Below are 14,213 nucleotides of genomic sequence, written 5' to 3' on the forward strand. Positions count from 1 at the left end.
TCGAACTAAACCTGGTTCTGGTAAAAACTCATGAACCGGTTTAGTCCCGGATTCGACACCGGGGAAATAAAACGCAAAAAAAAGTTAACCGGAAGAAAAATAAGAACGGAAAACGAAGGTGTAGGTTCGGAGCCCGGGGGAGAGGATCCAGAACCCGGAGGTCCGGGTCCAGGAGGAGGAGGCGTGTGTCCTCATGTAGCTCCGCCAGGTCATGTAAGGACACGCGCGGCCAACCGTGTCTGAAACCAGTCCCCGGGTCGGTTTAACAGCGGGTAACCCCACGGTTCGACCGCCGGTCCGTGGACAGACGCATCCCGTTCACACGGGGCCACCGTGGGCCGGATCCCGCCCTAAAAACGCCTAAAAACAACAGTTTGTTCGAATACGGGAGCGCCGAGTCGCCGCGGAATGACGTCATCGCGTATCACCGACTGATGACGCCGTGTGATCATTAAAAATCTGCCGTTAAAAAATATCCGAGAATTGGGTCAAAGCGGAACCGCGGCACTGGCGGAACCCAGGACAACGGCCGGCCTCCGGGGATACGAGCAGACGAAGCACCGAGCGGAACACAAAGGGACCGGTTCGGCCGCGGAGGGACGAGTCCGGCGGATCCAGCATCTGCGGCCGTTAGACCGGTCCGTCCGCCGGGATCCAGACCCCGCACCATCGAACCGCTCCGCCGCCTAGTCCCGGCCGGACTGGGGCTCAGGCTCAGCCGCCGACGGAAACGCACCGGTGTGTCCCACCTGGAGGTTCCGCCGCCCAAACCCAGGAAATCCTTCCGCCGCCTCGTCCCTCAGCCTGGCGGCAACACGGCGCACGTTCAGCCCCGGTAAGTTGAAGCACGCACCGGACCGGCCGACCCCCAGCCAGGCTAACGGGGCTAGTTGGCCTCGGCATCCGGTGACCCACTGGCCCGGAGCTCGAGCCCGGTCCCGGAGTCCGGCCCTGGGCTCCATGTGGACCGGGTCAATTAGGTCCGTGACGACGGGAGGAGGTGGGGGGGTGGGACGGTAGGCACGACCCGGGATATTGTTCACATAGACCCGGTCTAAGTCTGGACCAGATAAGATTAAAATCCAACCCGGGTTTCAGTGGACCACTTCAGTCCACCAGGTTAGAGGATCAGACCCAGATCCACCTCAGACCAGGACCTGGAACCAGGATCCAGAAGAAACTCTGACCAAATATTCGAACATAGGGAGGCTTGAACATGAACAGGTGGACCCATCATGGACCAGCTGGTTCTGGTTCTGCAATCACATGTCCATGTTTAATCCTGTTGATGATCCCCTTTAAATTCAGGTGGACTTGGAGCAGTCCACAGCTGCACCCTCATGGTTTTGGATCCAGAACCTGCTTTTCGTACCTGGGTTTAGAACCTGCTTTTAGAACCTGGGTTTAGAACCTACTTTTCGTACCTGGGTTTAGAACCTGCTTTTAGAACTTGGGTTTAGAACCTGCTTTTAGAACCTTGGTTTAGAACCTGCTTTTAGTACTTGGGTTTAGAACCTGCTTTTAGAACCTTCTTTTAGAGCATGGTGGATCAGAGCAGCTTGAGTTTGTAGAAGAGGTTCTACATTAAAGGGGTTCTAGATAAATTCCGTCCTTTTGCGACAGTATATTCATTGGAGTTCGACACCCTGTTCTTTTTGACCGTATGAACGTGTTTAACTTTAGGTTTTTATTTGCTGTTTTTGAATAAACGAGGGTCGATGGAAGGTCACATGTTCAACACTAGATCTGATCAGGAATCAAACAAACCAAAGAACTTTATCTAGGACACAATTTTTAAAGGTTCTGGGTCCAGTCAGCACCAGTTCACAGGGTCTCACACATGAATGAAAACAGAATTAGGAAAGAAATAGAATTATTGAAACTGAACTGAACCTCATGTCAGTGTTTGAAGTGTTTGGAAACTCGTCTGAACTTCAAACTCCCTTTGAATGATACAGTTTGTTTATACTTGACCTCACATCCACACATCTGCGCCGGTTTTCTTCTCTTTTCCAACGTTTTAACCTCGTTCATTGACGCCGCCGTTACCTTTCGTGTTTTCTCCAGAACCAATCAGCTGAAGCTTCCAAACCTGCAGTATGTGATGTCATCACGGCGTCCGAATCCTGAGTAGAAGAAAAACGCCGCCTGGTTTCACGATGTCAAGCCGCCGTAAGTCGACCACGCCCTGCATGGTCCTGCCCTCCGACGTGGAGGAGGCGGAGCCGACGGACAGGCCGGAGGAGGAGCAGGAGGAGGAGGAGGAGGGGAGGACGAAGGAGGCAGAGGAGGAGGCGCTGGTGGGGGAGGAGCTGAGCCAGGCTGTGGTGGTGGTCCCGACCCCCCCAGACACAGGCAAGACCCCCAGGGACCCCCAGTAACTTTAATACAGATTTATACAGATTCACGCAGATTTATACAGATTCACACAGATTTATACAAATTTATACAGATTCACACAGATTTATACAGATTCACACAGATCTATACAAATTTATACAGATTTATACAGATTCATACAGATTCACACAGATTTACACAGATTCACACAGATCTATACAAATTTATACAGATTCACACAGATTTATACAAATTTATACAGATTCACGCAGATTTATACAAATTTATACAGATTCACACAGATTTATAGAGATTCACACAGATCTATACAAGTTTATACAGATTTACACAGATTTATACAGATTCACACAGATTTATACAGATTCACACAGATTTATACAGATTCATACAGATTCACACAGATTTACACAGATTCACACAGATCTATACAAATTTATACAGATTCACACAGATTTATACAAATTTATACAGATTCACACAGATTTATACAGATTCACACAGATTTATACAGATTCATACAGATTCACACAGATTTACACAGATTCACACAGATCTATACAAATTTATACAGATTCACACAGATTTATACAAATTTATACAGATTCACGCAGATTTATACAGATTCACACAGATTTATACAAATTTATACAGATTCACACAGATTTATACAGATTCACACAGATCTATACAAATTTATACAGATTTACACAGATTTATACAGATTCACACAGATTTATACAGATTCACACAGATTTATACAGATTCATACAGATTCACACAGATTTACACAGATTCACACAGATCTATACAAATTTATACAGATTCACACAGATTTATACAAATTTATACAGATTCACACAGATTTATACAAATTTATACAGATTTATACAAATTCACACAGATTTATACAAATTCACACAGATTTATACAAATTCACACAGATTCACGCAGATTTATACAGATTCACAGATTTATACATTCATACAGATTTATACAGATTCGCACAGATTTATGCAGATTCATACAGAATACAGATGTATACAGATTTTTATTATTTATATTTTTTATACATTTATTTAGATTATTTACTGTCAGGGTTCATGACTTCTTCCATGTTGGTCGTTGTTCCAGATGGTTCTTTGTGGTTCCATAATCCTAGCTTTATCTGAAACTGATGTTTAGTACCTGGTTTTCAGATGTGAAGGTCCAGGTTCCACCAACACAGAACATCATTTATGACCAAACACTTTCACGGATCCACATTTCAAAGGGTTTTACAGTGAAACAGGGACACTGAATGTGTGGGGCCTGGACTTGATGACTTGCTGTTCTGTGTCCTCAGATGAACCCAGTGTCTCCGCCGTAGACGACGCTGACATGAACTGTCCATCACTGACACGCAGTCACATGACCCCCCCCGACGAGTCGCACGGTGACCAGCCCGGCCTCGAGCTGCCGTGCGACGCCCCCGAGGAGGGAGGGGCCGACCCCACAAATGTCGCCGCCATCTCCCTCAGCAAGACTCCCATCATGAGGATGAAAACCAAGGCGGAGCCTAAGAGGATTGCCGTGTCGCTGAAGTCTGCGGACGAGGCGGTGGAGGGATACGGCGGAGGCAGTGAAGGGGAGGTGGGCGGGGAACAGGAGCCCATCGAGGCCCCCCTGGGGCCCATGACGCCCGTGGAGATGCTCCTGCACGACTCCATGAAGCTTGGAGGAGGAGGAGGTCTGCTGGTCGGCCAACACTCAGAGCAGCCACGCAAGTCATCTATCCTAAACCCATCGGTTCTACCTGCAGGACTCGCACAGGTACAAGAACAGCAGAACACAACAGGTACAAGAACAACAGAACACAACAGGTACATGAACAGCAGAACACAAGAAGAACATAAACCTGTGGGTTCTGCCTGCAGGACTCACACAGGTACCAGAACAACAGAACACCTCAGTTACCAAAGGCGGGTTATGAAGAGTCTGGACTGTATTTGAACTCATATATAAATAAAACACGTAATGTCCTGAGGGTCAGAACCTTGTTGGTGCTCCGTGTTCTCCATATCTTTGACCTGGTTCCGTGTCCTGGTTCCATCCAGGTGCTGTCGGCCTTCCAGGCCCAGCAGAGCGCTGCGGCGGCAGTCCAACCCCAGCTCCTGATCCCTCTGAGCAGCATCCCGTCGTACAGCGCCGCCATGGACACCAACCCCTTGCTGGGCAGCACCTACAAGAAGTTCCCGTACCCGTCCATGGCAGAGATCAGCAGCCTGGCAGCGCAGACCCAGTTCACAGAGGAGCAGATCAAGGTCCACCACAGTTCTGGAGATGTTGGTCCGTCTGTCGGTGAAGTATGCTGGCATCAGGTGAGTTAAACGTACAGGTGAATGTGTTCTGTGTGCAGGTGTGGTTCTCCGCTCAGCGGCTGAAGCACGGCGTGAGCTGGACGCCCGAGGAGGTGGAGGAGGCTCGGAGGAAGCAGTTCAATGGAACGGTTCACACGGTGCCTCAGACCATCACTGTCATCCCTGCGCATCAGCTGTCGGCCGCCGCCAACGGCCTGCAGTCCATCCTGCAGACCTGCCAGATCGTGGGCCAGCCCGGCCTGGTCTTCACTCAGGTGAGGAACCAGGACGGGTTCTGGGCTCTGGGCTCTGGGCTCTGGGTTCTGGGTTCTGGGTGTCCCACTGACGGCCCGGATGACCTTTGACCTGCTCGGTGTGGAAATGGGTGTGGCCGGTGTGGAAAAGGGTGTGGCCGGTCTGCTCTGGTTTCATTATTCTATGTTTGTTGTTTTGCGACTGAAGGTGGGCCCAGGCGGGAACCTTCCAGTGACCACGCCCATCACGCTGACAGTGGCGGGGCTGCCCAGCCAATCACAGAGCTCCAGCAGAGTCTCCTGCCAGCCCACGGCATCGAGCAGCGAACTGAAACGGGCGACCACTGTCCAACCACCGTCTCTGTCTCCACAGGTGAGGACAGCGGAATAGAATAGAATAGAATAGAACTGAACAGAGTAGAATAGAATAGACAGAATAGAATAGAATAGAACAAAGTAGAACAGAATAGAACAGAACAGAGTAGAATAGAACAGAGTAGGTAGAAAAGAACAGATAGAATAGAACAGAACAGAATACATTTATACTGTTAAAGTAGTACAAAAACTGCTAGTCATATATGCAGGTAATATATAGGATATATACAGGTAATATATAGCATATATTCAGGTACTATAGGATATATACAGGTAATGTATAGGATATATACAGGTGTGCCAGTGTTCAGGATAAGAGTGGAGGAGGTGTGGTCTCTTCTCATGACATTCTGTTGGTGAGGAGCTCCAGTATCCAGGTGCACAGCGAAGTGCCCAGGCCCAGGTGGCCCAACTTCTGAACCAGTTTGTGTGGTATGACTGTGTTGAAGGCGGAGCTGAAGACCACCAACAGCATCCTCACATAGGTGTTACTGTTGTCCAGATGTGTGGAGGACCGTACTGATGTTGACCTGTGAGCTCTGTATCCAAACTGAGGGTCGAAGTCAACAGGAATGACAGCCTTAATGTGGGGCAACATGAGTCTTCTGAAACATTTGGCGATGATGGGAGTTAGGGTAACTAGGCGATGGAACTATGGAGGCTCACTTAAGGCACATGGGAACCACAGACTGCAGTAGCGACAGGTTGAAGATGGTGGTGAAAACCCCCACTAGCTGGTCTGTGCATGCCTCAAGTATCCTTCCAGAGACTCCATCTGGACCAGCAGGTTTCCACATATTAACTCTGGGTGCAGGGTGGCTCTGACCTGATGCAGCTGGATGGTGGCGCTGTCCTTCTCAAGAAGAGCAGTACAGGTGCGGGCCTCTACGATGCATTGGTCAAAACAGGCGACAAACGGGTCGTGGATCTCCAGGTCACAGGGTTGTAATTGTTTTATTCCATTGTGATGTTATAGAGGTATCTCATCCTTTTTTCTCTTGTAGGAGAACTCGGCCCTGAGCGCTGATAGCTTCGCCATGAGGCCTAAGAAGTCCAAAGAGCAGCTGGCGGAGCTGAAGGCCAGTTACCTGAAGAACCACTTCGTCAGCGACGCTGAAATTGCGCGTTTGATGAAACTGACGAACCTGACGAAGGGAGAGATCAAGAAGTGGTTCAGCGACACCAGGTACAACCAACGCAACTCCAAGAACAGCCACGTCATTGTGTTCCATGATGGGGGGGTCAGAGGAGGCGGAGCCTGCAGCAGCAGCGCCAGCACCACCATTGTTATCGACTCCAGTGATGAGACCCCCGTGTCCCCCCACCCACCGCGAACCCCCCCGGTGAAGGAGAAGGAGTCACGGCCCAAAACCTGGAACCCGTTCCCAGACTTCACTCTGCAGAAGTTTAAGGAGAAGACGCCAGAGCAGCTGGTGGTGTTGGAGGAGAGCTTCGAGAAGAGTGGCACACCGTCGGACGAGGAACTGAGCCGCCTGCGGACCGAGACCAAACTGACGCGACGGGAGATCGACGCCTGGTTCACCGAGAGGAGGAAGATGCCCTCTGCCAACGCCTCCTCCCCTGAGTCCTCTGAGGGAGGGAAGATGGAGGCGGGAGACGGGGGAGGACCCACCACCTCGCCCTCGGCCTCCTCTCGAAAAGGCAGCCAGACTCCGCCCGGCGGCCGCGGTCGTCCCCCACCTGTTGCCAGTGGCGCTAGCAAAGACCTCAAGGATAAAAGTAAGAAGTCACCAGAGCAGCTCCACATTCTGAAAAGTGCCTTCGTCCGAACGCAGTGGCCGACGCCAGAGGAGTACGACCAGCTCGCCGAGGAGAGCGGCCTCCCACGCTCGTACATCGTCAGCTGGTTCGGTGACTCGCGGTACTCTTGGAAGAACGGGAACCTCAAATGGTTCTTCCAGTACCAAAGCGGGAACATGGAGGGGCAGGGTGGCGGAGGGGGCATTAAAATGGGAGGCGGTCGTAAAAGACGTGGCCGGAATCGCGGCTGGGGGCGTTCCCGAACACGTAAGCAGCCGAGGCGGTCTGCCTCCACCAACGCAGACACTGACAGATCTCCACCAGTGAAGAAATACAAGAGTGGAAGGGAGATTCTGAAGGAATACTACCTGAAGTACCGCTTCCTCAACGAGCAGGACCTGGACGAGCTCGTTACCAAGACCAACATGAGCTACGAACAGGTAACGCCCACAGTCATTTGACTTCCTTTTTCTGAACTCTGCTGCAGTGAACTCTGTAACTACAGGTGGATGATCTGAGCAGAACAACATTTCACGAAACAAGATACAGATCAATGTTACTGATCCACAGTTTTAATCACAGGGTTTGAATCCTTTAATCAGTCAGAAAAACAGTGAATGATGATTGAATCAGAGTTTATGTCATTGACTGTTTCCATGTAAATGTGTTTAAATATCCTTTAAATACATGTTTTTTATATAATTTCAAAGTTACTTTAAACTTCAAATCCAGTTTTCACTGAAGATCTGTGAACATCTGTATGATCATTTCTCCTGAAGGTGAGGGAGTGGTTCGCCGAGGTCCAGCGGCGCGTGGACATGGGCGGTGATCCCTTCCAGGAGGCAAGGGGGCGGGCGATCGGAGATGAAGGCGAAGACAACGATGGAGATGATCCGCAGGAGGAGGCATCGACCGCCAGCGAGGAGCAGAGCGGCACTGGGATGGGAGATGACAATGAGGAGGATGACGATGGTGACGACACTGATGACAGTGAGGTTTGGGAACCGTCACGTAGCGTCCGAAAGTCACTGTCGGTGTCCGAAGACTAGAGATGGAAGACTGAGGTCACAGGATGTGGTTGATGCTGGAAAACTTTTAGCTTAACCAAGATTTTTGCCACTGATGTGCATGTGTCTTCATCTGTTCAAACCCGTTTACTGTATTTTCAGACTGAGATGAACACGTGGATTATTAGCTTTAGTGCAAATGTACGTTATGGGATGGATGTACTGAGGAACAGCAACAGATGCAAATCACATGAGAAAGACTCGATGGAAAACACTGCAGATCTGAAGCAGAAAACCAAACATTATTTTAGCTTAAAAAACAGCTGTTGCACAATTTTGTCAAAGTAATACCATGAAGTGCAATCTTCAACCAGAGTTGAAGATTTAAACTTTTACCGTAAACCTGCTAAATGCAGACACATGGTCGAGGGGTTCACCAACGCTGACTGTTGAAGAGACTCTGGGCGTATCCAGAGTAATGGTGCGATGCTGCATTTGTTTGACCGTCGTGGACAAAGTCCCAGCTCTGTCCAGACGGCCTGTAGACGACCTGTGTTGGTGACATTTCCAGGTATGACGTCCACGTCCACAAGGCTGGACTTTTACAGATCGGACTCTTTGAACCTGTGGTCTTTTTTTAGCAGCTGTGAGAATCATCACAGGAACAGACGTGGATGTTTGTCGGTTGAACACGTGTTGAACTGATGCTGAACCTTTGCAGTTTTGTCTCCAGGTCTGATGTGATCTGAGACGCGGTACCTTAATGATCAGATGCTTTTCCGTGATGCAGGATGTCTACTAAGTCTTCCCTTTCTAGTGGCCCTTTGGTTTCTTTGTTCTCGTTGATATTATGGACTTTGAACTGGACACCGGCAGATCGGATGGAAACGATGGCGCAGTATGTGATTAATATGCACTGCATTTAACACTTTGAAATCCTTTTTAACATTTTCTATGAGACATCCTGTGTTATTCTCACCTTTTAAAGGTTCCGTAGATTCAGATAGATTATTGTGCCAAAGTTGAATGTGTCGTCTTCGGAGCATGACCCAGTCTGAGGTGAAAGAACACAGCAGGACATAAACATGGCCGCCGTGGGTTGGACACGGTCCTCTGGTAAAAACACATATTTCACTATAGAGTTTGTCCAAGAATTTACTCTTGGCCGACATCTGGTGGAGTAGATGGATGAGATGCCTGTCCTGTAAATGTGAAGCTTCAGCCTCCTGCTCCTTAGCTGAGTTCACCTTAGCTTAGCTCACCTTAGTTCAGAGACTGGAAACAGGGGAACAGCCTGGGTCTGTCCAAAGGTCAAACTCACCCAACAAACATACTCTGATTAGGATCTAAGTATTTTGAGTCAGAAAACCTGTTGATTAGGGACAATGTGATTGACAGGTACTGACCCTGCCTCCTTTAGTATCTGCAGGTCAGTGTTTGCTTCATTTGGTCCCGACTTTTAGTTCAATGGTCAGTAACTGTGGTTCAGAGTCAGACATAGTGACAGTAATAAACCTCAACTGAGGAGGAGGAGTGTTCTGGTCGACTGTTGGTGGGGTTCAAACACCCTGACTCTTTTACAGTGATTGTAATAGAATCTATGTCCTCTTCAATGGTCCTGGACCAACTGGACCTTTAAATATCAACTATGCATTTTGACAGAATTCTGGACGTATTTATTTAAACAATAAATTAAATAAATCGTCTCCAAACTGATCAACATCCAGTCCAACCTCAGCCAGTTTTTCTGCTGCATGTGAGGTCGATAATGGTCGAGGTGACCTTTAGGTTAAACCTTTATATGACCTTTAGGTGGACCCCCCCCCCCTTTGGATCGAGCCAGGCTGGAGCTTCCATCCTGTTCTGTCTCTGAAATGTCCAAACGTCCAAACTGCTTTAAGAACCTGATGCATCTCCAAAGTGAATCAACTCGTGTTTGAAACGAGGCCTTTGACTCGTATCTGAATCAGCACTGTTCGACAGTATTTTCAAGAATTATTTGACTTGAATCTGCACTGAATACAAAACAAAAAAAAAACACGTGAAGCACCTACACCAGACTTTAGAAGATGCACTTTGTCCTCCGGGGTCCTCGGTGGACTGAACCCTGATTAGGCACCTTAATCTCTTATTAAACCATCAAATGGCTCTGAGAGACCAAACCTGTTTTATATGAATAACTAATGAAACCAGTATTTTGCCTTTTTTTATCCTTAATGTTAATGATTCATTGACTTTTCTACAGATCTTTGTTGGATGTTGAGGCTCGAACCCAGAACAATCACCCAGTGCTTTGAGTCACTAATTGCACATGAGCCCCTTTTTAATCTTTGCACCTTTTGAAGATGTGTTCGATTGTCATTTTTATTTTTTTTGTATTATCGGGAATCGTCCCACATCTTCCCCTCTGATCCCCACCCCCCGCCAATGATGTGCACATGTTCTTGTGGATGTTAGCACTTCCCCGGCGATGTTGTGTGGCGTCGTATGCAGGCGGATCCCGACAGCGCCGCAGGGACTCGTCTACGTGGCGGGAAACGTCGTCAAAGCGATGCCGAAGTTTTGCAGATAAACCTTTGTGCCTACGAGGCTCGTACACTTGTTTGAACCAAATTTCACCAACTCTCACCCGACGCTGAGAGGGAAACGCTTTGGAATCAGACCAAGTTGTGACGCATGATCGAGCTCCACTTTCTTTCTGCTGACGTTAAAAGATGCCTGAAAACTCTGAAGTCGACTGTGGAAACTTCTACGTCCTTAAAGCTGTTCCTCTGTGTCTCTGAATTTCATTGTATTTTGTCTCCAGGCATTTGTCACGCGTCTTTGGTTACTGTAAAAAAAATGTTTCGATATTTAACTGATGTTTTCGCTGCAAGTTAATGACACCCCCCCCGGTTTGTAGCATCGTGATGAGAGGCAGAGCTCCATGTGTTACAGTTATGTGACAAGTGCCTGGCAATGAAAGGTAAGAAAATGAAAGAAAATGTGGAAGTAGACCTTTAGTCTGATAGTGCATGCAATAACTCGACTATCAACGCTTGTGTACATACGACGACCGGGTCGTCAACCGGTTCAGAGGAACCGAATCTTCAACAGAACCGACAGAATTCAGCATCGAACAGACGATCGGCCCGGAAGCACATCAGGGTTTTTCCACCAACCATGAGGTTGCTTCATTTACATTAAAATAATGTGAAATATCAGAACAATCACACATTTGAGTGTTTTCGCAGACGTCTGGATGAAGACGTTTAGTCTGAACTGATGTTAATGTTGAATGTAACGTTCATAAAGATGTTAAAGTATGAGAAATCAAAGACTGATCAGATTTGATCTGTACCTTCATGTAGAAACAGGATGTTCTTTTATTTATTTCATCAGTTTTTTTCTTCGTTATCTGTAGGTTTTTGACGATTCGGACTCATCTGTGGTTCCTCCGTGTTCTTCAGTGGTTTTAATGATCAATCGTGATCCGTGTTGAACTCATGAATGAATGTATCCTCGGCTTCATTATGAGTCTGGAAAAACCTGGAAAAGTCCCAGCGTTGACTTGATTCTTGTCGACTCTGAGGCTACGTTCAGACTGCAGGCAAATGTGGCCCAAATCTGATTTTTTTTTTTGGCCATGTGACCTCTATCCGATCTGTTAAGGCAAAGACACACCAACCCAACTGCCAGTCATCTCCAGTAAAAGTAGTTCTACTGATCAGTCTGCTCCTGTCTCCCCAACACAGTCAAAAAAGTGTGAAGAACACAGCAAATCGACTACTGACTTCAGCGTACATTCTGCACTTGTGCAAGACGTAAAATGACAGAACATCTGTGTAAACCCAGAACTCGCTGTCGTCAGTCATTGTTGTAAGTGTTCAGTAGTCCAGGAGGGTTGTTGTTGCTGTACTCGAGCAGATGGTTAATAATAAGAAGATACTGGTGTTGTCAACTCTAGGGCTTCTACTGGTGGAAGAAGAAAGATGTTGCAGATGAAAACTAAGGAGAAATGACACTATGCTAACAATGCTAACAGTACTGACTCGATGGAATGAATGAAGTCCATAGTCAACACTGGCTGTCACTCATTCAGATCCGATCTGAGCAATGAATGGACTGTTACAGAAGACAATAATAGTGTGCAGTACCTTGACAGAGCTGGATTTACATGGAAACTTCTTCACTGATTCACTAGTCCAGGGCTATCCCTCCACCAGTCAGACTGGTCCAACTGAACGATGGGGAGTGGACGATTACACATGTTGAATCAGCCAAAAAAGACTGGAGATGGAATTAACGACAGCTGATCAAACAGAACATACCAAACAGACTCATGTCACTGACCGCAACAGACTGACCGACGACGACCAACCAACAAAAATAGGGTTAATGTGTCTGCACCTTTAAAGACGGTCTGAACAGAACTAATCTGACCCAGACCACTTTCATATGTGGTCCTAAATCTGACCCCGACCACTTTCATATGCAGTCCTAAATCTGATACAGATCTAATATTTTCCAATGTGACTTCAGTCTGAACGTCCAGGTCGCATTTATCCGACCTTTACGTCATTGAAATTCAACAAACGTCCCGGTTGTTCGTCCCACTTGTTGGTCGGAGCAGAGGAAATCTATATTTCCTTCTGTAAACGCAGTGTGTGTATGCATGGTCTCATATTCCATCAGGACCTCTTTAGTGCATGTGGGTCACTTCAGGGTCACATTCAGTTCAGACTCAAAGCTGATAGAAGTCACATTTAATGTGGAATATGAACTAACACACAAAAAAATCAGATTTCACCCAAAAGTCCAAACTGTGCGTAAAGACCTGCTGTGGGCGGAGCCTTTGTTTCTCGCTCCGTGTCATCATTCATTCGTTCACGTGCACTTCCTGTCGGCTCCAGGTTGGGCTTGGTCCTGTCCAGAACCAGAACCAGACCCCGGTCCTGAACATGGTGTTCTTTCTTTCCTAGTACGTCTGTTTTGGATGCTTTTGTATGTTTGTATCTATGGAAGCCGTATGTTTGGACTCAGATATTAGTGATTGATCCTGAAACATGTACAAACGTGTGTTTTTATTAGACTCAGTTTTAGATTCAGCCGGTGTTGCCAAAGCGGCTTTTTGGTTTTTTACGTGGAGTTCAACAGGACATAGAGTCACAACTCCATAAAAGTACGAGAAAACACCTGGGATAAAGAGGCTGAAGCTGCCGTTCTCCATTAGAACCAGGTTTTGCTGTAGAACTGGTGTTCTTCTGTCAGTTCTGATTCTATGTCCGACACTTAACCTTGTGCAGTAGAACTAAGAGCTAACGTTGTGGTTTTGGTCGTTTCCTGTCCTATTATGCACCCATGTCAGAGTACCTGTATCTCCTATACTTGTCTGCACTCGTTTACGTATTTAGGGAATAGTTGGTTGAATGTTTGCCTCAAAGGTTTTCACTGGACAGCAGATTTGGGCATAAACACACCCTGTCAGAATTGTAATATATATAAATGTCATTTTGTAAAGTCACTGACTGTCTGTCTTTCTCTTGTTGAGTTGTTGAATGGGTTTCAGTGAATGGTTTATAGACACTGTAGATCACATGACACCAAAAAAGCAAACTTTGACAAATACGAGCACGATGACACTTCATGAACCATGAGTTCAAGACCACGACAGGAGAAGAGAAAATGAGATGAGTGATAAGATGAGATGACATAAGATACCGAACCAAAATTGTTTTACGGTTCCTTAAACCTGCTTCAGGAACCATTTTTGTTCTTTTTTTTTTTCAAATTTATCCAAATTATTTCCCCCAAACTCACACAGTTCAACTTTACTGAGAAACAGGTGAAATATTTGCATGTGAAAATAAATGAACATCACTCCCGGACATGAACAGGGTCCGGTTTAGACCAGGATTTGGTTCAGACCAGGGTCTGGTTCAAACCAGCATCCAGTTCAGACCAGGATCCAGTTAAGACCAGGGTCCAGTCTTGACCAGGGTCTAAATGTAAAGGCCTTCTATAAATAAAATGGGATTTGGTTTTCTGATCCAGATCCAGACCTTGGTCCACAGACCTGATCCATAGCACTGGTCCCAGTCCAGGACAGAGTCTGGACCACTAAGGGTTCAGATAAAGCC

The 14,213-nt window shown here is 47.1% G+C and overlaps 1 protein-coding gene across 1 annotated transcript; it reads left to right on the plus strand.

Moving 5' to 3' along the window:
- The first annotated feature begins 2 nt into the window (after positions 1 to 2).
- On the plus strand, positions 3 to 13,597 carry zhx1 (zinc fingers and homeoboxes 1). The gene is made up of 8 exons (XM_030157331.1): positions 3 to 835; positions 2,068 to 2,355; positions 3,704 to 4,170; positions 4,455 to 4,661; positions 4,757 to 4,972; positions 5,160 to 5,324; positions 6,331 to 7,527; positions 7,867 to 13,597. Exons 2-8 carry the CDS (start codon positions 2,160 to 2,162, stop codon positions 8,134 to 8,136), a joined length of 2,718 nt encoding a protein of 905 aa, XP_030013191.1. The 5' UTR covers positions 3 to 835; positions 2,068 to 2,159; the 3' UTR covers positions 8,137 to 13,597.
- The last annotated feature ends 616 nt before the right edge of the window (positions 13,598 to 14,213 follow it).

This window comes from Sphaeramia orbicularis, chromosome 16 (genome assembly GCF_902148855.1).
Source record: "Sphaeramia orbicularis chromosome 16, fSphaOr1.1, whole genome shotgun sequence".
Classification (NCBI taxonomy): domain Eukaryota; kingdom Metazoa; phylum Chordata; class Actinopteri; order Kurtiformes; family Apogonidae; genus Sphaeramia; species Sphaeramia orbicularis.

Coding starts and splice junctions, on each gene's coding strand:
- zhx1 (XM_030157331.1), top strand. CDS start 2,160: ATGTCAAGCCGCCGTAAGTCGACCACGCCCTGCATGGTCCTGCCCTCC. Junction 4,171..4,454: donor TACCTGCAGGACTCGCACAG/GTACAAGAACAG, acceptor GGTTCCATCCAG/GTGCTGTCGGCCTTCCAGGC. Junction 4,662..4,756: donor TCACAGAGGAGCAGATCAAG/GTCCACCACAGT, acceptor TTCTGTGTGCAG/GTGTGGTTCTCCGCTCAGCG.